General features: G+C 39.7%; 2 protein-coding genes across 2 annotated transcripts in view; one reads left to right on the top strand and one right to left on the bottom strand.

The window, feature by feature from the left end:
- Window positions 1-8,844: 8,844 nt before the first annotated feature.
- Window positions 8,845-13,993, top strand: TOMM5 (translocase of outer mitochondrial membrane 5). Its single transcript, XM_070742251.1, has 2 exons — window positions 8,845-9,031; window positions 11,574-13,993. Exons 1-2 carry the CDS (start codon window positions 8,911-8,913, stop codon window positions 11,606-11,608), a joined length of 156 nt encoding a protein of 51 aa, XP_070598352.1. The 5' UTR covers window positions 8,845-8,910; the 3' UTR covers window positions 11,609-13,993.
- Window positions 13,980-26,945, bottom strand: part of IGFBPL1 (insulin like growth factor binding protein like 1) — a 46,432-nt gene continuing 33,466 nt past the window's right edge. Inside the window, exons 2-5 of the mRNA XM_070742250.1 lie at window positions 21,505-21,614; window positions 20,357-20,473; window positions 15,995-16,148; window positions 13,980-14,194 (exon numbers count right to left, since the gene is read on the bottom strand). Coding sequence (XP_070598351.1) covers window positions 15,999-16,148; window positions 20,357-20,473; window positions 21,505-21,614 — 377 coding nt within the window. The 3' untranslated portion in view covers window positions 13,980-14,194; window positions 15,995-15,998. The remainder of the gene's footprint in view (window positions 14,195-15,994; window positions 16,149-20,356; window positions 20,474-21,504; window positions 21,615-26,945) is intronic.

Raw genomic sequence — 26,945 nt, 5'->3', positions numbered from 1 at the left:
AGAGCCTGGGGAGAGTGAAAATTCCCCCCATCCCCTCAGAGTCCCTCCATAAGCCGAAAACCTCCTCCTACTAGAGCCTCCGCATGAGCCGGAGCTAAGCTAGGGCAACGGCTCATGTGCCAGCAGATAACGACGGCTCCGCATGCCACCTGTGTCACGTGTGTCATAGTTTCGCCATCACTGACCTAAGGTCTGATTACATGAGAGACTGCCTGGCTCCCCTAGTATCTACCTGGTGCTCTGGGTTTCTTCAATTTAACAAAAAAACATTTTTTTAAAAAAGTACCCTAGAAGTACAGCTTCTTTATAGCAGTGCTTGTCCTCTAGAACAGTGTTTCCCAACCTTGGCAACTTGAAGATATCTGGACTTCAACTCCCAGAATTCTCCAGCCAGCGTTCGCTGGCTGGGGAATTCTGGGAGTTGAAGTCCAAATATCTTCAAGTTGCCAAGGTTGGGAAACACTGCTCTAGAATGAGGATCCCCGATATATTCCTCTAACTTTCTACTTAAGTTTTTATTGGTGTAGGCCCATGATGGCAAACCTATGGCACGTGTGTCACAGGTGGCATGCAAAACCCTCTCTGCAGGCGTGCAAGTCATCGCCCCAGCCCAGCTCCACTATGCAAGCGTGTACAGCTCATGCCGGCCAGCTGGTGTTCGGATCTCTGCTGTGCATGCCTAAGGGCTGTGGCGCATGCAGGGGACATGCACATGCAGTGGTGGGCAGCAGGCAGGACAGTGTGGAATGCAGTTCCACCGGCGGAAATGAAGATGCATGCGCAGCTCCAGCTGATTGGCGGCTGTCACTTCCTGGATTACTGGTTTTGGCTCGGCTCTCCTTTCTTTTCCTGCTGCTGCGTCTGCGCTCCTTGCTTTTTTCCTCTTTCCTCGTTCCTGGCCTTGGACCAGCTTCCCTCTCTCTTGCCCAGCTCCCCTCCAGCCTCACGTGGCCACCTCCCATCTGAGGTGCAAGCAGAAGGCGTGGGTGGAAGCGGCCCTGGCAGCATTTATGCTTCTGGCAGCACCCGTTTGCCTAGCTACCCAGACTGAGGGGGGGGGCACTCAGGAAGGAAAGCGCAGGAAACACAAAGCAAATTGTCACCCCAGCGAGCGACACTGGTAAGGTTGTAAGACGAGGACTTAACAGTTCACTTGAACAATGATGATCGTTCAAGCCACTCCCACCTGGTTACATGGCCAGCAAGCCACTCCTACCCAGTCACATGACTGTTAAGCCATACCCACAAATTAAGCCACACCCACAATGTGGCAGTAAAAATTTTGGCTGCCCATTACTGTGCACATGCATATATGGGAGTGGGGCACATGCACGGGGTGTGTGCTCGCACTGCATTTTGAGGCCTTGTGTGGCACCCCTGCGCACCATTTGGGGGCTGGAAGGCTTCCTGCACCAACCTGGAAACCAAATATGGGTGGGTGGGGAAGTGCATGTAGGCTGGTTGTGTATGCATGCATGGGGGATGAATGCGGGGGTACATGTGTGTATGTGCAGGTTTGTTCGTGCGCATGTATGAGGGTGGGGTGCACAGAAGGGTAATGCACACGTTGCATTATGGGTGCGAGGCACACATGTGATTTTGGAAGACAATGACAAAAAGTTTCGCTATGACTGCTCTAGACAGTTCAGAAATCCCCGTTTCTCTCAGAAATACAGTTCCTAAGAACAACCACATCTCAATCATCCCTCCAATTGACATATCAATCAGAATGTCAGCAGGATCACCTGAATGTTCCTGATTCACCTGGGATCTATTAGTCTTCTTGGCAGCACCCTATTAATCAGTTTCTTTATCTTGCAGTGCTTCCAAAATCTAAAACATTTCAGTGCTAACAAGTAATGATTTAACCACTTTTGTATTGCCAGCAGAAACCAAATGGAACAACAACCACCAAAAACCCCTATGAAACTGTTGTAAATCAAGGACTGGCTGCATGGTGCCACAGTATTTAAAAAACACAATGATGCAAATAAAAGTATCCCCTTTTAACAGTACTTCCCCATTTCTGTTAGATATACTTTTTAAAATGCACTTGCCAAGCAACAACAAATAAAATAATAACATCTATGTTTCTATGTTTCTATCTTTGCATTGTATTTCATATCACTCTACTATCAAAATTTTCCATTTTCAGTTCCCCCAGTTTATAAGGATGTCAGTTTTGCAGGTATTATAATAAATTCTGAGAATCACTTGGCTGCGGTGGTTAAAGGCATCAATCTAGAAACTGGGATACCTGGGCTCTAATCCTGTCTTATGCACAGCTGGGTGACTTGGGCCCAGTCTTTCTCTCTCAGCTCTAGAAAGAAGGTAGGGGCAAGCTATTTCTGAAAATCTTACCATAAAAACCTACAAGCAACTAAGTTAGGACTGACTTAAACATCTATCTATCTGTCTGTCCGTCCGTCCATCCATCCATCCATCCAGTTATCTCTAGCTATCTAGAAACTGCCTAGTTCAGTGAAGGGCTGCAAAAGTTTTTACTACCACACTGTGGGCGTGGGTTATTTTGTGGGTGTGGCTTGCTGGCCATGTGACCAGGTGGGAGTGTCTTGATGATCACGTGACTGGGGGTGGCTTAAAGGTCATGTGAATGGCTTAAATTTGGCCAACTTGTTGTCACTCACATCAAGGGTGCCTGGCCTCTCCTCAAAGAGATACAATTTCCCTTACTATTACTGAACATCCAGAATATGCTATTTAATTCTATGTATATACAGTGGTACCTCGAGATACGAGTTTAATTCGTTCCGGACCTGGGCTCTTAAGTCGAGCAGCTCTTATCTCGAACGACTTTTCCCCATAGGAATTAATGTAAATAATTTTAATTGGTTCCAGCCCTCAAAAAACTCACAAAGTTAGTCTAAATTATGCAGAAAGACATGTTTTTAATGAAGAAATGTACATGTACATATAAATGAATAATGAAGTTTCTTTCACTTAACTTGTAAACTTTCTTAAACTTTTAAATTTACATATGTTCAACTTCTCTGCCACCCAATCCTGTAGGACAGAGGTCCCCAACCCTTTTTGCACCAGGGACCGGCTTTAAGCGATCAAGAGAGGAATGGGTGAATGAATGGACGGAGGGTGGGAAGGAAGGAAGGAAAGAGGGAAGGGACAGGAACAGAGGAAGGAAGCAAGGAAACTTATGAAAGGGGAGAGTAAGAGAGGAATGAGTGAAGGGAGGGAGGGAGGGAAGAAGGTGGGAAGGAGAAAGAAAAGAAGAAATAGAGGAAGGGAAGGTAAAAGAGAGAAAGAAAAAGAGCAAGAAAGAAAGCAAGAAAGCAAGAAAGAAAGAAAGGGGGAAGGGACAGGAACAGAGGAAGGAAGCAAGGAAACTTATGAAAGGGGAGAGTAAGAGAGGAATGAGTGAAGGGAGGGAGGGAGGGAGGGAAGAAGGTGGGAAGGAGAAAGAAAAGAAGAAATAGAGGAAGGGAAGGTAAAAGAGAGAAAGAAAAAGAGCAAGAAAGAAAGCTGCAAGCACCCCCCCGAGCCCCCCAGGCCGGCTGCAACCTTTTAAAACACGCGCGCCGCTTCGCAGCTGTCTCTTGAAGCCGAACGCGGAAGTTAGCGTTTGGCTTCAGGAGACAGCTCCTTGGCGCTTGTATCTCGAATTTGGGCTTGTAAGTAGAACAAAAATATCTCTCCCCTCCCAGCTCTTATCTCGAGTTGCTCTTAAGTAGAGCAGCTCTTATGCCGGGGTTCCACTGTATGTCATATGTGTAAAATATTAAAATATATTCACTCTAAAAGCATCCCATTTATAAAAATAATTGATCCTGCATAAGCATGTACAGATTATTCTCTCCCTCCTTCCAGTAAAACGAAAACAAAAAGAAGGAGGGAATAAAAGGAGGGAAAAGAGGTTAGGGTAACAGGCAGCTTTCCTGGAAAGATACTGATAGAGATAAAATGATCAGAAGGTATCTGGACAGGAAATGCAACGAAAGATTGAAATGTAATCCATGTTCTTCAGCAAGTATGTCAAGAGCCACGTGAATCTTTCATTCTTTCTCTTCAACATTTGCTTCTATTCTTCTCAGTTGCTATGGGATAATATCACCCTGCGTGCAATTCACAAATAATTATTCTGGAGAAAAAAAGACTTGAATTCTTTATGGAATTTGGCAATCATAATCATCGTTCTATTTCTCTGTTGCTCTTCATGTTGAAGCTCATAAAAATTTAGAAAAGGATTTTGAAAACTGAAAGAAAAGCATTAATAGTAAAAGAGACTATTTGAAGGCCAATTAAAAAAAAAAAGAATTACATTAACTTTAAAATAAAACCATTTAGGAGGCATCCACATTGCACTGAACTGCAGAAAATATGGAAAATAAAAACATAAAGAATAAAAATAGTGTATTTTGAGGGGGGGGGGGAATCACAATCTATAATAGCGATAGCTTTACTACACCAACTGAACAAAATCACTGCTAAAGTTTATAGAGAAAAAACATGGCTGGTTTTATAGCCATTTTACATTGTTTATATTTTAGATGATACGGATGACAGCTTTTAGACTTTAAGATCCAAACCGGATCTTACAATGTGCAAAACAGGTTTAGATATATTGTAAAACAGCTTGACCAAATACTGTTAGAAAGAAACAGGCAAATTTCTGTGAAACCACCATTTCTGAAAATAGAAATTCAGCTCATTTTTCTCCCATCCCATTATGGTACATACAATTTTAGAATGGTTGAAAACGTAAGAGAAATCAATAGTCTTTGCAACATCAATGCTAGATATAATTTATTATTCTCAACAACGAAGGCTAATTAGTCAAATGTGGCTCCTTGTTTGAAAAATGTAATGTGCTCAAATTCTAGCCACAGAAAATGCCTAGAATAAGAGAAACATTCTAGCATTTAATGAGGTGTTTTCAGAGTTTATATATTTGAAAGATTCTTCAGTTCACCTAGCCTATTAGACACTTCACTTTTTTGGTGTGTTTTTGGAAAAAAAAGCAAAAATTCTCAAGTTCCCACTATTATCCTGATCTTTAGTATTGTCTTAAGAATACTGAATAGAATACTAAGAGAGAGATCAAGTCCACTACTCTATTCATATTTATTTCTTGTTTGATTGACGGACTGAGGCTTCTGTGTTGCCAAATTCCCATAGACTGTAAAGAGTTTTCAAGCCATCAAAACAAACGTTACAATTTAAAAAAAAAACAAACCAACCAATAAGCAGTCCAGAAAACAACAGGTTAAATGCCATCCCATGAAGTTTTGCAAAATCTCCACATTCCCAAATATCTTCCCTAAGATCCAGGTTTTCATAGTTTTCATAGCAGTAAATTTCCCAGCTCTTTGAGATGTCTGAAGAAGCTCTCTGCTTCTCCACCATCTTCCCCCAAAGGCCTAACTTTCTGGTTCTGCAGCACTTCTAATTTTTGCCAACTAAATGAGTGGGAATGAATTATACATAAACATTAATTGCCAATGTAGCATGAACACTGCTTCCTAGATCTTCCCGTCTTCTCCATTTTAATGCCCACCTGATGTTCTCAGCAATGACAAAGCACTTTTAGGATACCACACAAGGCAGTGAGAAGGCAGACCTTGAAGTTTGTACAGCCAGATACCCAACACACACGTTGCATTTAACTCCCAAATCTCAATTTGGGAAAACTAGAGAAGAGTTACACCTCCTCTAGCATTCATGTGCATCTCCTTCCCATATTCCTGTAAAGCATAGAATCAAGGGTAACCTGACTATTACATCAGAGTAAGCCTTTCTTCATTAACTATTGGTAGAAGTACTAGAATGGCCTAGCAACCCGAGTTTTATCTCTCGTCCTCATAGCTTTGTTTCTGCCCTGCTATTTTCTATGCCCCAAACCATGTAACAGGGTAACAAGAGTTAGAAGAATGAAAGCTTATGTTGATTGTCCTTTCACCTGCTCCAACAGTAGTTGGGGTTTATTAATGATTGCTTGTAGTATAAAGCTCTTAGTCAGAGACCATTGATTATTCAACCAAGAACCGGGGTGGCGCAGCAGGTAGAGTGCTGTACTGCAGGCCATTGAAGTTGACTGTAGATCTGTAGGTCAGCAGTTCAAATCTCATCACCGGCTCAAGGTTGACTCAGCCATCCTTCCGAGGTGGGTAAAATGAGGACCCGGATTGTGGGGGCAATAGGCTGGCTCTGTTAAAAAATGCTATTGCTAACATGTTGTAAGCCGTCCTGAGTCTAAGGAGGAGGGCGGCATAAAAATCAATCAATCAAACAAACAAACAAATAAACCAGCTGCTCAATTCTTTTATTATTATTTTTTTAGAGTTTAAAAAGTTTTTATTTACAAATATACAATAAATACATTGGTTACAATTAACAATATAGACATGTCAAATTACATGAAAAAAGGAAATGCGAGTAATGGGTAATTAGAGATTAAAGCAATAATCCTATCGAATTATAGTTTAAACAATATGCATTTGACAATAGACAGAGACAAATAGACAAAAAACATTGACAGACATACAAACATACAGAAGAAAGAAAGGAAAGAAGAAGGAAGAGAAGAATAGAGGGAAAGGGCGGGCGTGCGGGCGTACGGTAGATCTTATTTAAAATTTTAGATAAATAAGAAAAAGTTTTGAATAAATCAAGATAATGAAGTTTTAAGTAAGCCAGTCTAATTTTAGTATATATATCGATGTCTCATACATCTATTTAAAAAAAAAGAAAGGTTGGATACCAGATTTGTATCTGTTTGAATATACTGTATACAGTTCTTAACATTTATTAGGCAAGTTGTTCTTTTTTTCCCAACCAACAGTAGAAGGGATCCCAGCACTTGTTGAATTCTTCTTTAAACTAATTTTTATTAAATAAATTTTAAGAGAATAAAAGCAATACAAATTTTGGAAAAAAGAGTAAAGTTAATAATGAGAAAAAAATGCAATAAAATATTTTTTATTTGTAAATTGCAATTTTGGGTAGCAGGCAATACCATGTCAGAATTGGCCCACGACATTTTGCTTCCCACAAAAGAACAACAAACAGTAACTATTTGATTGGGAAGAACCTCATTTCATCCATGACAGCAAGTCATCTTTACCATCAACACTATTTATCACTATATCACTAACACTATATATCTCCGGGACCACCTTCTGCCGCACGAATCCCAGTGACGAGTTAGGTCCCACAGAATTGGCCTTCTCCGGGTCCTGTCGACTAAACAATGTCGTTTGGCGGGACCCAGGGGAAGAGCCTTCTCTGTGGCAGCCCCGACTCCCTGGAACCAGCTCCCCCCAGAGATCAGAATTGCCCCTACCCTTCTCGCCTTTCGTAAGCTCCTTAAAACCCACCTCTGTCGTCAGGCATGGGGGAATTGAGATATTCCTTTCCACCCAGACCTATACAATTTATGCATGGTATGTTTGTGTGTATGTTTGGTTTTTTAATAAGGGTTTTTAGTTATTTTAAATATTAGATTTGTCATATGCTATTATTGTTGTTAGCTGTCCCGAGTCAATGGAGAGGTGTGGCAATCAAATCAAATCAAATCAAATCAAATATAGATGCTATTAGATGGAGTTATTATCATGGATGAAATGAGGTTCTTCCCAATCAAATAGTTACTGTTTGTTGTTCTTTTGAGGGAAGCAAAATGTCTTGGGCCAATTTTGATAATAACTGAGTAGTAGTTGTTACTCAAATGTCCATTAATGTCTCATTGATTATCATTGCAAGCATCCAGAACCCTGGTGAAATCCAATTTTTTTTTTACTAACGATTCTGTGGTATGACTTGATGAGCGTGGCAGGGGAAGAATACTGCAAAATCTCCATTCCCACCCCGCTCTGGGGCCAGTCAGAGGTAGTATTTGCTGGCTCTCTGTACTACTCAAAATTTCCACTACCGGTTCTCCAGAACCTGTCAGAGCCTGCTGGATTTCACCCGATCCAGAATGAAGTCCATGTTGTGTCACAATCCAGTCATAGCCAGGTTATAGTAGAGTGTTCACATTGGGTTGTGCAAATCTATTCTGCAGGTATTTGTGACCCAGATCACCAGAATTGTCTTTGAATTTGCTATCTGTCAAACTGGCTACACAGTTGGGTATGTCCCCTGTGTGCTTCATTCTATTCTTAGAATTCTTTACCTTATCCTGAAAATCTCTTCCTTTTATTCTTGTAAACAGAAGAAGACAAAGACAAGCCCTAGCACACCAGGAGAGTATTTTTTTCAGCCTCAATTTCCCAATCTGCGTGTCAAATATTGCGATTTACATCATGCTGTTGGATATAACACAACGTTTGTTTTTTTCTCCTAGCAGAAGTATTATAAAAGTGCAGTTAGAGCACCTTTGTGGTTATTTATTATTGCCGATCGAAGCAGAGACCGAAACGTTGCAGCTTAGTAAGCTCTCCCTCCCCAATCTTAATTTTTAAAGCAGCATTTAAAGCGTTACCTTCCTGCAGAAAACAGGAGCAATAAAAGAGTTTACAAGAGACAGGCAGAGTTTACATAAGGAAATAAGAGAGAGGAAAAGACGAAACGTCTTAATAAGGAATAAGGAAACTTATGAGAGAGGAAAAAGGGAAAAACCAGAAAAGCAAAGAAAACCCAATTGCTATTTTCCACCCAGCCCTAAGAGACTTTGTGTCACTTCGTATCACGCTTAGGATCAGAACCTTCCTTCGGCTCCGGAACTCAGGAACCGAAAAGCGTTCTGTACCGGAAGTGTACAAGGAGAAACGCTATACAGTACTTGTACTGTATTATATAGTCTCCCTCTTGAACACGGACCGTACCCAGAAATTTGTCCCTCAATGCCATCCGTAAGGGAGGGCGGGGTTATTTCGAGAGAGCCCCTGGGTAGATTTTCAGAAGCTGCTGTTGGGCGCCGACGGCAGCTGAGCGACCATGTTCCGCCCTGAGGGTCTGGGGCCCAAGCTGGACCCGGAGGAGGTGAAGCGTAAAATGCGCGAGGATGTCCTCGGTTCGATCCGCAACTTCCTCATCTACGTAGCCGTGCTGCGTATCAGTGAGTGCCTCCCGCGGGCGCATCTGGGGGCGGCGGCCACGTGCTGGGAATCTTCTGTTGCAAAGCCTGGATTTGGAACCTTAGTGACCTTTAACATTGGGGGGGGGGGGGATAAAATTCGGGGGATAAAAGGAGTGGCTGTAGCATTTCATACCATTGGGGCGGAGTAGCGGCTAAGGGGATTGAAGTAGATCCCGAAAGGAATTGGGATTCAAGGCAACTCCAGCACATGGGAGGTCAACCTTTGGCCAAGGCATGCCTCGATTCAGCACTAGGGAGGGTTTTTCCCCCCGGGGAAAATGAGAAAGGCGGGTGCTGTTTGTCGGTTGGAGTTGAAGAGATTATTATTTATTTAAATTTATTGCGATGAGATTTACACGCAAGGGATTTAACAGGTTTAGCAATAGGCAAATGACATTTAGAATTAGATACACTGCTCAAAAAAATAAAATAAAGGGAACACTTAAACAACAGAATATAACTCCAAGTATATAAAACTTCTGTGAAATCAAACTGTCCACTTAGGAAGCAACAGTGATGGACAGTCAATTTCACATGCTGTTGAGCAATGAGAATATTTCATTCATTCAGATCTAGGATGTGTTATTTGAGTGTTCCCTTTATTTTTTTGAGCAGTATATATACTGCTTCACAGTGCTTTACAGCCCTCTCTAAAGGTTTACAGAGAGTCAGCATATTGCCACCAACAATCTGGGTCATTTTATTGACCTAGGAAGGACAGAAGGCTGAGTCAACCTTGATTGAGCCTATTGAGATTCGATCTGCCAAACTGCTGGCAGCCGGTGATCAGCAGAAGTAGCTTGCAGTATTACACTATAACCACTGGTCCACAGAGGCTCTATTTAACAGATTAACTGAGTTGGACCTTGCAGGTCATCTAGTCCAACCCCCTGCCAAAGCAGGAGACCCTAACATCTGCCTCTACCTAAGATCGAACTCACAACCTCCTGGTTGTGAGGCAAGAGCTCCACCTCTAGGCATCAGCAGATAATAAATGCTAACTTGTTTTTAAGTAAGTAAAGTTAGTATAGTATGTGGCTGTTCATCTTAAATCAAACTCTGGGGAAATAGCAACCCAAGGTAGAATTTTAAATTTTAAGTTATGATTAAAAAACATGTAATTTCTTTAAAAAAAAATCAGAAAAACCTGGTACTACCATTAAATTTTTGGAGGCAGCCCACAGCACTTCTCCATTCCGATCTTCAGTAGTAGAGGTATCAATCCAGGCTCAAATGCAGAGTCATTAGATGCCAGCAAACAAATAATAAAGACAACTGTAATTGAACAGATGTTTTCATTTTTGCAGCTGAGATACAAGAACATTATTCTGTAAGGCGGTATTTCTTGGACTGTAGGCAATTGTTTGAACATTGCCACTTGGCCCCCTGAGTTCCAATAGTAGATACCCAGAAAGTACAGTAGAGGGGGAAAAAATATTTCAACGGGCTTTTTTATCACCTGGCACTTGAGAAATAATACTCTTCTGTTTTGTATTTTTAAAAATATCTCTCCATTACAGTAATACCTCGTCTTACGAACCTAATTGGTTCCCCGCGGAGGTTCATAAGGCGAAAAGTTCGTAAGTCGAAACATTGTTCCCCATAGGAAACAATGTAAAATGAATTAATCTGTGCAACAAAACCCCCTCCGCAAAAAATGCCGCCGCCCGGCTGTCGTCTTTTGAAACAGCCGGGGGGCTTCTCGGTGGCCTCCCGAACGCTGAACCCGGAAGTTCAGGTTTGGCGTTCGGGTTCAGGAGGCCGCTGGGAAGCCCCCCGGCTGTTTCAAAAGGTGACAGCCGGGCGGCGGGGCTTCTCAGCGGCCTCCCGAACCTGAACTTTTGCCGAACTTCCGGGTTCGGCATTCGGGAGGCCGCCGAGAAGTCCCGCCGCCCGGCTGTCGTCTTTTGAAACAGCCCGGGGGCTTCTCCGCGGCCTCCCAAACGCCGAACCCGGAAGTTCGGGTTTGGCGTTCGGGTTCAGGAGGATGCTGAGAAGCCCCCCGGCTGTTTCAAAAAGCGACAGCCGGGCGGCGGGTTCGTAAGAAGGAAAATGTTCGTAAGAAGAGGCAAAAAAATTCTGAACCCCAGGTTCGTATCTTGGGTTGTTCATATGGCGAGGGGTTCGTATCATGAGGTACCACTGTATTTCACAATTTGTAGATCTGTATTATATAACTTTAAAGTTAGGCATTGAATATATCGTACATCTTCAGTCTTCAGAACAATACAGGTACTCAAGAACTGGAAAACTCAAATTTGTTTTCTTAAATCTGCATTTTCAAGATCATATTGATTAGTGCACTACTACAGAGCATTGTGGCTCATCGCTGTGGGGAAGAAATTAAGCAAAAAAAAAAAAAAGACTAAAAAAGTTACCATCCTGTAGTTTCACTTATATAGGGCATTCATTGTCAGTGTGCAATCTCTTTCCTCCCCATTCAGCTAAACTTAAATCAGGAGTTGTGATCTAAATGCCTCATTTTGTTTGTTGAGACCATTACTTGTGTTTCTTTCCATAGCTCCATTTGTTATAAAGAAGCTGAACAGCATATGATAGTAAGAGCTTCGAGGATTGCCTGCATGGAAGACCAAACTGGACTTTGAATGCTTTTCTAAGAATGGACTATAGACAAGTGACTCCATATCCTAACAGATGGATCCTGAACATTTCCACATGAAGATTGTAGAGCAGTTGAAAAAGTAAAATGTTTTTGGTCACTTTTCATTCCATGTGCCAGACTTTTGTTCTTGCCTTCCTGTTGGTGCAATCTTGTTCTTATTCAGAGCTTATTATCAGGCCTCATTTCGGAAATCTGCTAAATATGCATTGAAATATAATTATATCTGAAGTGTTAATGGTGATATTGTTGTCACTATACAGTCCCATGTGAAACCTTATGGATATATCCTGAAAGATTAAAATAAATTGAGTATACGTTCTAATGATAGTGTTCTGCAATATTTCCTGCCAGATTAACCTTGTTTTTTCATGCTGCACCCTTTTTGTTACGTTCTGACACTTCAAGATGAGAGTGGGGGGGAACCCCACACAGCACTGTGCTTGGAGCTTTTCAAAAGATGAAAAACAGGTAATACTAAATTGAGCCAAAAGCAAAGACATATACTTCCTGTATGTCTTATTTGTGATGATATTGAGTTTTGTTAAGCAATCAAGCATTGAGTAGAAAGAACAAATTGGTTATGATATAAATGTGGGCTCATCTAATGAAGTTGGTTGTCCAGTCAGAGAGCAAAGAAAGGAAGACTACCATACAATGATGACTTATACAATCACTGCTGCTAAACGGGGAGATCGGTATTAGTTTAGGCATGACCTCCATACTAAAAGACAGGAATTGTGCCTACATTGATGTGCCTGCTCCCTAAAATATTGATTTGAAATGAACCAAGATCATAGTCGATCTATTGATACTGTCTCTCTTGAGAGCAATGAAGAAATTAGGTGTAGCTTTAGAAGTTTTCTTTTTGCTTTTTAAGTGTTAAATTAATGGAAGCTAGGTCATCCAGTTAATCTAACTGGAAGATAGCAGACCTTAGTATCCAGATACCATGTACTAAAAAGAGATGCTCTTTCATATCTTTGCATATCTTCCAAAAATGAGCGATTGACAAGAGCTTTCATTTCATTCCATTCAAAAAGCAGTCTGGGTTATGTATGTGAGGCTGTTTTCTTTTGCTACTTCGATTTTTCTTAGTGATTTGATTTCTGTAATTGGTTAATGACAATTCAAAATGAAATAATGTGAATATATCATGTGAGCATTTCCACAAATGAAAGCAGCCACCAGATGTCAATGGCTAAGTAGCAATCGTTTTCCTAAGAAAAGTGGCGTGGTCATTTTTAAATAGGGATCTCATTTGTAATTTCATGATTTTCTTGTCATTTGAAAAGTCAGATGCAAATTTTTGGGAAAGAGCCCCCCCCCCCCAAAAAAAACAAAGAAAATAAAAGAAAAAAGAATACTTCTAGGTTCCATCAAAATCTGATGACTATTTTTGGAAAATAAAAATTAGGTAGCTGAAGTTTTGAAATATACCTACTTAATCAAAATATAAAAGTAAAATGAGAAAATAGAATAACAGGAGTTTGTCTTCTACTAAATGGGTATAAGAATGCAAAAGCTGCAGTTTTAAATGGGAGTTTCCATATTTTCTATTATATTTCAAAACTTGTCTTAATATTTTACCTTGGGCAGAGAATATTGCTGGATTAAAGCCATTATTCTATAAGACAAGCAACAAAGATGATAAAGATGAAACAATATACAGTATTCTCAAATTGAGTATACAGTACTTTTAAAGATGTATAACGGAGTTGAAAGACTTTGGAGTCTTCTAGTTCAGCACCCAGACGCGAGCCCTATAGCATTCTGGAGGAATGTGTGTGGGTGTGTTTTATTGACACATGTTCTAGGTTCAATAGGACAGGAGTCCTATTCTGAATCTAGTTCCGAACATGTAATGCTCAAGTTGATTGCCAGTGTATTGACTGAACTCTTGGGCTAACATCCAAACCATAAAAACTCAATTGATGACTTCCAAACAGCTCTTTGCTCAATCTACCTTACAGGGTTGTTGTGATGGTTATGTAATGAAGGGAAGGTCCAACATAAGGGTCTTGCAAGAAAGATGAGTATAAATCTAGCAAATTTCATTCAAGTGGTTAAACTAATGCATTAAAATACAATATTATTTTTGATAGTTCTCATTTAGTTGTCCATTTAGTTTTATTGACAAAAATGATGGAGAATCGATTGCTTAGTAAAGGGAGGGCTCCAAATGGATATTTTCTCCAATGTTTCAATTTTAAATGGACCTGAATGCAGTAATGTTTTACCAGTTAATTTGTTGCTATAGTAAGTTGCAGTATTTCCTAGATGTACTTAAGCGTGCCAATAAAAACATTTTTTTAAAAAAACCCATGCTTTTATTATGTCTTTGTTCCATACTAACTACATATTCAATATTCATCAAACACTAAAAAAGGGGGTTACAAATATTACCATTACTCAAAAAAAGATTGAGACAGCGTCTTCTAGTCTTCAGAAAGTAAGAAAGCATTCACTAATCCATTGGTTTTTAGATTGTGTTCAGTTCTGATCCAACTGGAGGATGTCTTCTAGAGATATGAGGGAAGGAGAGAAAAAAATATAACTTGTGGCAACCACAAATAATATTTATATGCAGTTTTACAGAGAATTAATGTGGAGGCTTCTGTTTAGATTCAGAGGGCTGAATTACCCTTTAATTACAGATAAATAATTGGTTATAATTCAGTTTATTGTCTCATTTTTAATTGTTCTTTGTCTACACACACTCCTTATATAACCCACCAATTTTCTTTCTGTGTCCAAAGTACTGTATATCTTCTTTTTCTTTTAGCTCCTATTTTTATCAGACCCTAAAATGCACTTTCTCCTATTCCACCACATTCCCATCTGTTCTGGTTCTCTGAAGAGGAAAAAAAGTGTTAGATTTCAACTTTGGCAGGCATTCACTGATCTTGCTTTGTGTAGCAGCTTTTACAGCCAAAACTATTTGCACAATGTGTACATAAATGAATGTGGATTGTTTGCTGAATGATCTGGCAGTCGTATGCCAGAAAATGTACATCAACTGCTGTAGTTCCCAAACACATGGCCTAGTTCTTGGGAAAATGTAGAATAGTATCATTAATACTATAGAGCAGTGATGGCAAACTTTTTTTTCCTCGGATGCAGGAAAAGAGCAGCATGCACGCTATTGCACATGTGCAAATGTCTACACCCATAATTCAATACCTGGGGAGGGTGTAAACACCTCCCCCCACCCCCTGGAGGCCCTCTGGAGGCTGAAAACAGCCTGTTTCCCAACGCCCTCCCAGAGCCTCTGTGTGAGCCAAAAATCAGCTAGCCCCCTAACACATGCACCTTGGAGCTGAGCTAGGGCAACAACTCGTGTGCCAGCAGATATGGCTCCGCGTGGCACCTGTGCCATAGGTTCGCCATCACTGCTATATTGTATGGGTGTCCAAACTAACTGTGGACATCAATTTCCAGAATTACCTAGCCAACCATGCTGACTGGGGAATTCTGGGAGTTGAAGTCCATAAGTCTTAAAGTTGCCAACCCTGATATACAGTAGGGTCTCCATATAAGGAACTACAAATACAATGAGAAAAAAGTTGCAATTGGCTCACAAGCTGTTATTTTGGCCTATATTAGCATGTTTCTGTGCAGTAAATAGATTAAAGGCACAGTTATACTGCAATAATAAAGAAGGGGATGCTCCTGTCTTTCACATATCATAATAGGAGAAACAGTCCCCTGTCCTGTTCTCACTACTATCTGGTGTTGAGCATCAAGCATTTCATTGTTCCAATAAGTCTGTCATAGTTTTCTCTCCATCCTTTTTTGAGAGAGCGAGTCAATCTATCTGCCTTTATAGGTACTTCTCCACTGAAATCCTTCATGCATATTATGAAGTTGAGGATAACAACCCCAAATTACCCCAAGATAAATCACTGCTGCAAAAGGTCTCATTTCTGCCACGCTTCCGTACTTTCAAAGATTAGAATTGAAGGGATGGCCATATAGCAGCGATTTCCAGCAGCATTTTCATAGTTCTTAACAATGCCTTGACTTTGTCTATAGTGAAATGTATATTGATTCTGCTTAACAGCACTAGGCAATGATACTAACTTAACTTTCTTTTGAGTTCCCCGGAACAATGATGTGGAAATTGCAACCATATGGCTTATAAGTGTCCCATGGAAATTAAGATCTATTTGCCTTTCGATTGAAACAGACTTGTAAGCCTCTTTCCTCTTTTTTGTTCATTTTATTATACCATCCTTGTCTTATGAAAAAAAAGGCAGGCATTTATATTCATTTAAAAAGGCATTTCTACCAACACCGAAAACTAAAGGGGTCAAGGTTACCTTGCTACTTCATGTCTTCTGATGCTGGGAAGTGATCCTTCTTATTTTTATTTTGGTGTAGGACTTTAATAGTCCCCTCTGCCTTCGTTTCTCCCATCATATTTGTGGCATGACACTGGTAAACACCCTCGTCATCTTTTGTCAGTGGATTAATCTAGGGGGGGGAAACAAGCACACAAAACATATGTTCTCTGGGGGTCGGTCTTTCTTCTTTCTCCAATAATTGCAGTGTGATTGTCTTTGCATATCTTGGTAAACCTTTTTTTATATCATTTTCAATATAATCAGGGACTGAAAAACCTCTTCCTGACAGCACCAGCTTCCTGACAGTGCAGGTGTCTCCAACTTTGGCAACTTTAAAACTTGTGGACTTCAACTCCCAGAATTCCTCAGCCGGCTGAGGAATTCTGGGAGTTGAAGCCCACAAGTTTTAAAGTTGCCAAGGTTGGAGACCCCTGATTTAGTGAGTGTTTGGGTAAAGCAGTTCCTTTGCTATTTAAGTACAATAATTCTTGTGAAACAGTAAGTCCTCTCCTTGTAGGCCAGGTATAAATACTATTTTGATCAGGCCAGATAATTTCCTGGCAATCAATTGGGAAAAAACAACCATGTCTACTATCCCAAAAGTGCTTTTTCAAGAGGCAAGTGGACTTTCTGGTTTTTCTTTGATGACGTTTTGCTTCTCAGCCAAGAAACTTCTTGAGCTGAAAAAGCTTCTTGGATGAGAAGCAAAACAGCTTCAAAGAAAAATCAGAAAGTCCAGTTTCCTCTTGAAAAAATGTACTTTTGGTACAACCATGACCTGGATGATTGAGAATCTCCATAATTATTTCAAGATAGACAGCTCCTATATAATTAGTAGTAACTATTCCATGTATAAAATCCAGTAAAATCAGCTGCAATCATTAAAAGTAAAGGCTTCCTGTATTAAGATCAATGGTGGATCGCTTGCCAAAAAGGAATGGTTCTTCCTAGCTGCTTTTGCAAAAAGATCAGGCTTTATGTATGATCTTCCATTTAAAACTGGTCTGACCCAGAGATGCCCACAGGGTATGTTGATCCCAATGCAGCAAACAAAACTGCACCTTTATCTTTAATGTGCATCACATATAAAAAATTAGTCGGGGCTTTGATGTCATCATTGTATTGTCATTTTGATTTTTTGGATCAGTCTGAAGACGTTGGCAGCTGGGTGTTGTCAATTGCCCGTAAAGGCCTGAAAATATAAAGAGTTCGTGTTTACAGTGAATGTATGGTAATCTATTAGGTATCTCTTCTAAATTATACAATTTTATTATAAATAGCAATTTATTGATTTATTGCTATGTTGTTACTTAGTTTTCTATAATATTACAATTAACACTTCTTTTTAAAAAGAAGTGTTAATTGTAATGTTTCTGAAATTTAGAATTGAAAAGAGGGAGGAAAAGGAGAATAAGCAGTAGTTGTCCAGGCTAAATTTTCTCTATAACTTTCAAGATCTATTTTCCAAGGTTTCTGTCCCAGTTTTTAGGTTGATGTCCAAGTGAAACTGTGGTTTTGCAAATATGTGTTCTTGCACAGGTGGGATGGTGGTGGTGGCAATTTTGTAGCTAAATTCCTCCCCATTTTTTAAAGAAACACTTATATGTCTGGGTTCCAGACCTGGATAAGAGAGAGTGAATCTTCTTTGTGTGAAATTGAAATAACTTGGCCTACATAGAAGAAGAAGCTTGACTGGTGTTCAAAGCCATGATTGGTTCCAGCAGTTTGTGGGATTTACAAAAGGCCATGGACAGCTTGCCTCTTTCTACCTGCCTTTTAAAATTCTTCAACTCTGGGATCCTTTAAAACATTTGTTGGAGGAAGGTTACAGATTCTGGTTCCCATTCAACAATATAATTATTCACAATAGTTCCTGAAAAAAGAAGGAAACGAAATGGCAGACTTTGACATTGTTCTTCATTGAGTAGAGCAGTGTTTCCCAACCTTGGCAACTTGAAGATATTTGGACTTCAACTCCCAGAATTCCCCAGCCAGCATTCGCTGGCTGGGAAATTCTGGGAGTTGAAGTCCAAATATCTTCAAGTTGCCAAGGTTGGGAAACACTGGAGTAGAGGACATAGTATGATGTCTAAAAGAGAGAGAAGCAACCATGGGAAGCAACATGTCTACGACATAAGGTTGCTCCCAAATGCACATCACTGAACTCAGTGATGTGGTAATGGAGGTTCTGTATTGTAATTTGAATATATATGCCAAGTTTTTTGCTTGATTAGATTCTCTCCCCCACCTCCACCTAGCTGTTAATGATATTTTGCATTACCGCAAATGGTATTGAAATTCTAATACTACCATATCTTCAAGTAAATTCTTATCAATAAAATGTTATATCTGACCATATTGTGTTATGCCAATTTGTATCATGATATATCACCATTCTTTTTGTGGTTTAAATATATATATATATAATTAAATTTACCACCTGTAATTTCTATGGGAAAAATGGGGGGGGGGAAATGCAGTTTGAAATAAAGTGTATTAGTAGGAACATGTGCTTGGCACTGAAATTCAATTAATAATAATAATAATAATAATAATAATAATAATAATAATAATAATAATAATGTGGTACTTGGCACGCTGGGCGCAGTGCCAAAAGATCTCAGCGGACATTTGAAAACCTTCGGAATTGACAAAATCTCCATCTGTCAATTGCAAAAAGCTGCTTTACTGGGATCGGCAAACATAATTCGCCGCTACATCACGCAGTCCTAGGTGCTTAGGAAGCGCCCGACTGGTGATGAAATACGAAATCCAGCATAGTGATCTCGTTGGCTGTGTTGTATTGACATAATAATAATAATAATAATAATAATAATAATAATAATAATAATAATAATAATAATACTCGGTTGAAGAAGAAAATACAGAAGGAAATTCTACTTCATACATAATATATTTAAGTCTTCTGGGTTGCTCAAGTTCAGATTTCCAAGTAGAAAACAATGAGTTCATCACATTGCTTTGTGCATATCTCAAGAGTGTATTCTCCACCAGCAAAGGAGTGTAAGGATGGATAATCTTACTGTCAGTGAAAAAGTACTTGAAAGAGAATTGCATGTTGGCTACAAAGCCCAAAGACCTCTCGATCTTCCCAATGATATCTTTTAAGTCAGCATAACAAATAGAATGAATAAGTCTACGGAGAGGGGCGGCATACAAATCAATCAATCAACCAATCAACCAATCAACCAATCAACCAAACAATGATGCAGATCCTATTCCACCCATAAATACAGAAGCGATAGTTTCCAAAAGTACTTCTAGTGTCCTTTTAGCAGGCCCAGGACATTTCGAGATCCAACAAAGGGCACTGAATTTTCTAATTCTTTCAGCTCATTTTTAAAATAATTTGATGAGAGTTAAGAAAAAAACTTCAAAAGGCAAAATGGGTCTTTTAGGTTATGCCTAGAGCTAAGCATCCATTTTATGCCTTAATGTTCCTGAAACCTTGCAATTGAATCAATTATTCCCAGTTCTATTGTTTTACACACTTCTAAGATGGCATCTATAAAATCCCAATCATACAAAACCTGGAAAATTTAGCATTGTTCATTTGCAAGTTACACCCACTGTGGCTCTCAGAGGACAATCCCCCCTCCCCTTCCTGGTGTGTGTGTGTGTGTGTGTGTGTACTTTTCTGTCTTTCCTCCAGGATTATAGACAGTCTTTGGCTGAATTTCAAAGCTTGTCTAGTTGCAATGAAATCAGTCTCTGGCAGGAACAACCTTATCTCCCGAATGTTTTTTGAAAAGGGTAGGATCATGATGATAGGAATAAGTGGGATGATGCTTCCATGAAAGAAAAGAAAGGCAATGAAGAAAATGAAATAAAGAGAAGAAACGATATTGGAGGGGATACTATATTGATAGCAAACCCCACTTTCCCTGCTGTCACTCCCTGCTTCCACATCCACCCACCTTTTATTCTCATATTGCTCCATCCTTGCTTTTTTTATATGGCTTATTCTATTGTTACTTTACTCTCTAACTGTTATGTTTACACTTTTCATTTCTTCATTTTTTTGTCCTAAACTGCCTAGAGGTGAGATAGGTGGGTGAATAAATTTGACAAATAAACAAATTTGGCTTTTATACCACAAATTGCTGGGTTTGATCACATTCACTGATGACGTACAATCCTGATGGACCGTCCACCAAAGAAATGAGGTCCTACACATAATTGCTGGGTTTAATCACACTCACTGATGATGTACAATCCTGATGGACAGTTCACCAAAGAAACGAGGTCCTACACATAAAAATCGTCCCATGTCCCAGTAGCGGCCCCATTACAAATTGCCCCTTCTAACATACTTACCAAAACCCAACCGGTGCTCTCATGCTTAGAAGGACCACCTCGGACCTGGACTGCCATGTTAACTCTGTCTCCAGGCAATTCTTCTAAGAGCCTAACTCCTTTTGGGGACTCCGTGACCTGTGGGATTTAACCAAGACAGCATATGTGAAAGAGATTCACTGGCTTAAAATTATGCATATGTTTTATTTAAACATTTATGTGCAACAATTTTTATTTTAAAAAATATCAAGGCTTTGTTTAACGGACAGTATTTTTCAGCTCAGGGTTGAAATGAAAGGTCCTTCGTGCTCTCTGAGCTTAGTTATTTTCTTGTTTTGGTTAATATTATGCCCCATCATAAACTTACATTGCAATACCCTAAGACACTTTATTTGTTATAGCTGTCATATTCCTTTTTCTATACCATTACTCAAGACTCCCTTTACCTGGGATATTCTATAGGCTTAACCATCTAATGTATGATGAACAGTTGGAGGCCCATCAGGGGTGGGCAGCAGGCAGGACAGGGTGGAACGCAGTTGCGCTGGCAGAAATGAAGCTGCGTGCGCAGCTCCAGCTGACTGGTGGCAGTCACTTCCTGGATTACCAGTCTTGGCTCGGCTCTCTTTCCCCCCCCCCCTCCTGCTGCGCACACCTTGCTTTTTTCCTCTTTCCTAGCCTTGGACGGCTCTCCTCCAGCCTCATGCAGCCACCTCCCGAGGCCAGAAAGAAGGAAAGAGGAAAAAAGCGAGGAGCGCGCAGCAGCAGCAGCAGGGGAAAAAAGGAGAGTCGAGTCGCACCAAAGCAGTCTGGGCTGCGGTCTTTTCCCCCTTGCGAACCCCACATTCTGCCCACAGCTGAGATGAAAAGGCATCATGTGGCTGTGCGCACAGATGGCACCAACAGAACCAGATCCGTGATGCCAACATTAGTTCACCAGCAGGTTGCTAACAGTTTGGGCAATCTGGTCCAAACTGGGATGAACCCACCCTTCTCTGTATCCTGTAAATGGATCTTCTTTTTGGATTCTAGAAGATCCAGGATCCACGGAATATTGATCACAACAATACTCCTACAAGAAAGATATTGCTTTTGAATCAGAAGTATGCGTGGCATCGATGTAGCTGCCCGATTCAGCCAACTGGCATTTAGAAGGACCCTTAACCTACTTTCTTCCAAGTGATGATTGGTGTTGGAACTGCTTTCACCTCACAGGAAAGATAGACCTGGGCTCCGGTTACATTGTGAATCCTTTTCGGTGGCACAACAATAGCAGGAGCTATAAGAAACAGAGATATGTACAGGTATAGCATTTTAGAATTACAGGTAGTCCTCGACTTACAACAGTTCATTAATGACCATTCAAAGTTACAGAGGCACTGAAAAAAGTGAGTTATGATCATTTTTCAAAATTACAACCTCTGCAGTCATTTATTATTTTAAAAAAAATATTGATTTTTCTTTAGACAAACAACACAAACAACATTTAACATTTAAAGGAGCTACAGTTGCTCCGCCAGTCATAGAAGTCTAACTAATACAGAAAGAAAAAAATCTAACTGTGATCAGATCCACACAGATCATGTCATTTATTATTATTTTTTATTTTGTTTGTCAAACATGTATGAGATAACAGGTATAAACGTGACCATGAACACATGAAATGAGTACAAATAAATGGGGATGGTAGGACTGGGACAGTAGGCCCAGTCAGTAGGCCCAGTAGGCCCGCTGGTGCGCTTGTGCATGCCCCCTTACAGACCTCTTAGGGAAGGGGTGAGGTCCGCAGTAGATAGTTCTAATGTGATCATGTGATCAAAATTCAGATGCTTGATAACTGGTTCATATTTATGACTGTTGCTGTGTCCCAAGGACAATGTCAGGGTTCCAGATAGCATCCAAACTTAAATCAGAGTCCAAGTCAAAGTATTCCTCAAAATTCCAATTTATTGCCAGAGCCATCCTGGCACCTTCAGTGGGAAACCCAAATCTGACGCTTCCAACGGTTCCCACTCATTAAACATTAAATACAGATTAAACATAAGGCGGTAGGAAAATAGTTGATTTATAGATAAGATAACAATAACCAAGACAAGTAAAAGGACACCGAATATTCAAGCCAGAAAATGAAAATATTTTATATAAATTTCATTGTATAGATATTGATAATTGTAATAGAGAATGGTTTATTTTTCCTCCTCTTAAAGTATAAGTTTACACATTATTTTGAATTGTTTGTTGTTGTTTTTGTGTTTTTGTATTGTATTGTCTTATTTTCTTTTGATATATGTATTTTTTTTAAGAAGAAACTTAATAAAAACTATTTTTTTAAAAACAAAAAAACAAAGTTTCCCACTCAGTTGAAAGTTTACATCCCTTATCCCCCACTCCCAAACTTGTCACGTTGCCAACTCAGGTTGTGCCAGCGTGGCAATTCCTCCTCCTGCATCTGCCCAGTTGGTGGACAAAAGGATGACCTTGAACCTCTCAAAAGAATGCTTTGTGGCTGCAACTGCTTCTTCATGAAAATCACCCCTCCCAGATTCCCATAGCCATCCGGCCTTCTACTGACAGTGTGGCGAGCCAATAATTATTCCCTCAACTTCTGCACCAGCTCAATAGTCATGTGATCACCATTTATTTATTTATTGGATTTATATGCCACCCCTCTCCAAAGACCTTTGCGACCTTCTCTCAAGCAAAACCGATGGGGAAGACAGGTTCACTTAACAACCGGGTTCTAATTTATCAATTGCAGCGATTCACTTAACCAAGGCAAGAAAGGTCGTAAAATGAGGCAAAACTCACTTAACAAACATCTCACTTAACAACAGAAATTTTGGGCTCAACTGTGGCCGCAAACTGAGGACTACCTGTACTGTATCTCTATTTGGAATTAAATTGATACATTTGAAAATTGCCCTTTTTAGCCTTGTGAGTCTTTCATGGAATGGAGATAATAAAAATAGTTCCCTTATGTGGGTGGTTGTCAGTTTTATTCTTTGCCCTAATATCACTACTTTAAAATAAATTAAAGTGCCTTAATGTTACATTTCATTTGCTAGCATGGAAATACAATGCTTAACGATTCGTGAAGAACAATCTGGAGCCCTGTAAAGATTGAGTGGTGCATAAATTACTACTATATATCTTTTCCATTGTCCTTTCTCCAGAGGTAATTGTAGAGATGTGTCAGGATACACAAAGATAATTTAAGGGGAAAAAAGCTGCAGATGTCCAGGATGTGGTGCTGTTGCTCTTTTTTGGAATTTAATGGTGCTTCTTGTGCAAGAAAATTTCAGGGTCTGAAAAAAAACCAGACTCTTCAAAACTCTGAATGAAGGATGAACATGATTACAGATGTACAAAGCAAGAATCCCAGAAGCACCCGATCTGCACCATTATGCAATTTTAGAGAATTGAATTATCTGCTTCTGGTAAGAAAAAAAACCTTTGACATGGAACATTCAATCTGCTAGTGAAACAGTCCACACTCCATTAAATGCAGAAAACAGACAACCTGGGATTTTCAGATGTTGCTGAATTCAACTCCCAAGAGCTCTAACCAGTATACCTAATGCTGGGACTTCTGGGAATTGTAGTTAAGCAATTTCCAAATTCCTAATACTAAATCATGATTCAAAGAAGTGAAGCTGGAACTTACTTATCAAGGTTTCTTTAATTTAATATTTAAAAATACATAGTTTAAAATAGTCTAGTTTTGATAAAGACTAATAGTTTTGATAAAGATTTAAGAAAACAATGCTTCTGATCTATCTATCTATCTATCTATCTATCTATCTATCTATCTATCTATCAATCATCTATCTATCTATCTATCTATCTATCACCTACCTATCTACCTACCTACCTATCATCTATTTACCCTACCTACCTACCCATCTATCCATCCATCCTTCCAAATCAAATCAAATCAAATCAAATCTATTCTATCAATGTTTGCATATTACTATATTATCTTAGTAAAAATGTCATTCTGTATCTCTAAGATTAACAGACTTAGTTAAGAGCCTCAGTGGTGCAGTGGTTAGAGTGCAGCACTGCAAGCTACTTCTGCTGATCACCAGCTGCTAGCAGCAGTTTGGCAGATCGAATCTCAGTAAACTCAAGGTTGACTCAGCCTTCCATCCTTCCAAGGTCAGGAAAATGAGGACCCAGATTGTTATGCTTATGCTTATTCTCTGTAAACTGCTTAGAGAGGGCTGTAAAGCACTGTGAAGTGGTATATACATCTAAATGCTATTGCTATTATTTTAAAACTATGAAATAACACATTTCTCATTCAACCATGTTCTATTTGACTGGATGACTTTTGGGCCAGTGAGTGTTTTTGAAATAAATTAAATGCAAGAATAGATTATCCCCAGATATTTTGCTATGCACCCCCAAAGAAAAAATGGAATGGAATGAACAGCTGTTTTATAATACTGTAATTCTTAATTCTATGCACCCAAAGGATTTTTAATAATTTTAATATCAGGATTTTTCAACATTATCTTCTGAAGGTGGGGTGAGGTTGGGTGGGGTAGTTCCGAAACCAACATATGCATGGTTTTCTATATTGGAAAGGATTAGAACTCCATGCATTTGTTTATTCTCAAATCTCTCTTGGTTCTGGAACACCTAGGACCGGTTTTCAACACCCGTTCCTTATATCTTATTTGGTAGAAGTGAAAATGCTTCTGCTCCGGCAATCTCACACTACTCACAAGAGCCTACAAAACTTTTGCCAGACCCATCCTAGAATACAGCTCATCTGTCTGGAACCCATACCACATCTCGGACATCAACACCCTTGAAAACATCCAAAAATATTTCACCAGAAGAGCTCTTCACTCCTCCACTCGAAACAGAATACCCTACGAAAACAGACTAACAATCCTGGGTCTAGAAAGCTTAGAACTAAGACACCTAAAACATGATTTAAGTATTGCCCACAAGATCATATGCTGCGACGTCCTACCTGTCAATGACTACTTCAGCTTCAACCGCAACAATACAAGAGCACGCAACAGATTCAAACTTAATATTAACCACTACAAAGTTGACTGTAAAAAATATGATTTTAACAATCGAGTTGTCGAAGCGTGGAACTCATTACCAGACTCAATAGTGTCAACCCCTAACCCCCAACATTTCTCCCTTAGACTATCCACAATTGACCTCTCCAGGTTCCTAAGAGGTCAGTAAGGGGCGTACCATAAGTGCACTAGTGTGCCTTTCGTCCCCTGTCCAATTGTCTTTCCTTTATCTCATATATCATATATATTTTCTTCCTTTCATATATCTTCCCCTCTATTTTATATTTTTCTTTATATATATTACCTCATGTCTATTCTCTTCTATATGTATTGTGTATTGGACGGACTAACTAACTAACTAACTAACTAATTAACTAACTAACTAACTAACTAACTAACTAACTAAATGTACATTGTACATTTATGTACAAATGCACATCCTGGGAGCAGTGACTGCTCTTTCCAGCCAGCAAGGCAACTCCAAGGTTCACGTGTCTTAATCTTTCTATAGTTCCCCTTTTGATTTCACGCAGAGTTGTCTCTTAGTTGTATCTATGGCAACACTTCAGAATGATGGCAAGCCTTCTGGGATGGAAGGAGGCGGCTTGTAAAAATTAAGCCAATTTCCTTTCAGCTTCCCCAATTCACAAGGAATATGCAGACAGCTTGGATTCCCTTGCCATTAGCACCGCTTCCCTTGCAGATGGCAATTATCGCCCTGGAGGGTGTTGGGGAGAGGGAGAGGAGAGACTTCTGGATCAGCCCTCTAAGAACACAATAAAAAAATCCCCCTCCTCTCTCTTAGGCTGGGCTGTTTGGAACTGACAATGCAAGATGCGTTCCACACCTGGCATGCTGGGAGAATCCCAAATAGAAGATGCCTGCAGCTAAGGCAAGAGGGAAGACAGGAGTGAGTGGCTGGCACCTGCCTCTTGTCACAATGTTCTTTGAAAATGCTGGGAAAGCGAGGGAGCGAAAGGCCATCTGTTAAGAAAGAGCTCCCATCTGTAACACTTCCAATGAGAAATTAATGTTCGCAGCAATTTTATTTAACTGTGTCTATAAAAAAGGTGAAATGTCCAATCTACTAGTTTCTTTTAGATGCCAAGCATTACAGGTAGCCGTTTCGTTATTGCCTTATTTAGCAATTACCATGATGATGGAAAAGTAACTTGGCAACCCAAACTTCGCGTTTGCGACTTTCACAAGTCCGCAAGACAAAGGAAAATGGAAGTAAGATCATGAAATTGTGAGGTTTCACTTAGTAACCTATTTGCTTAACAACCAAGCAGCTGATCATTAAACAAAGAGTACACGGAGAGGGGCGGCATACAAATCCAATTAATAATAATAATAATAATAATAATAATAATAATAATAATAATAAAAAAAAAAAAAAAAACCAGTACCTACATAGCTGCCGACACTCTTCTAGTTCATAAATGAGGATGATCAGGGAGAGTAACTGTTTACATGTCTTTAATACAGGGTTGTCTGTTAGAAGCGTTGTGCCTTTCAAGGATTTTGTGATGAGGAGTGGTAGCAGATTAAAAGTAGACTTTATTCTT

Source organism: Erythrolamprus reginae, chromosome 2 (genome assembly GCF_031021105.1).
Source record: "Erythrolamprus reginae isolate rEryReg1 chromosome 2, rEryReg1.hap1, whole genome shotgun sequence".
In the NCBI taxonomy this organism is placed as follows: Eukaryota; Metazoa; Chordata; class Lepidosauria; order Squamata; family Dipsadidae; genus Erythrolamprus; species Erythrolamprus reginae.
This window is presented reverse-complemented; position numbering and strand designations above follow the sequence as displayed.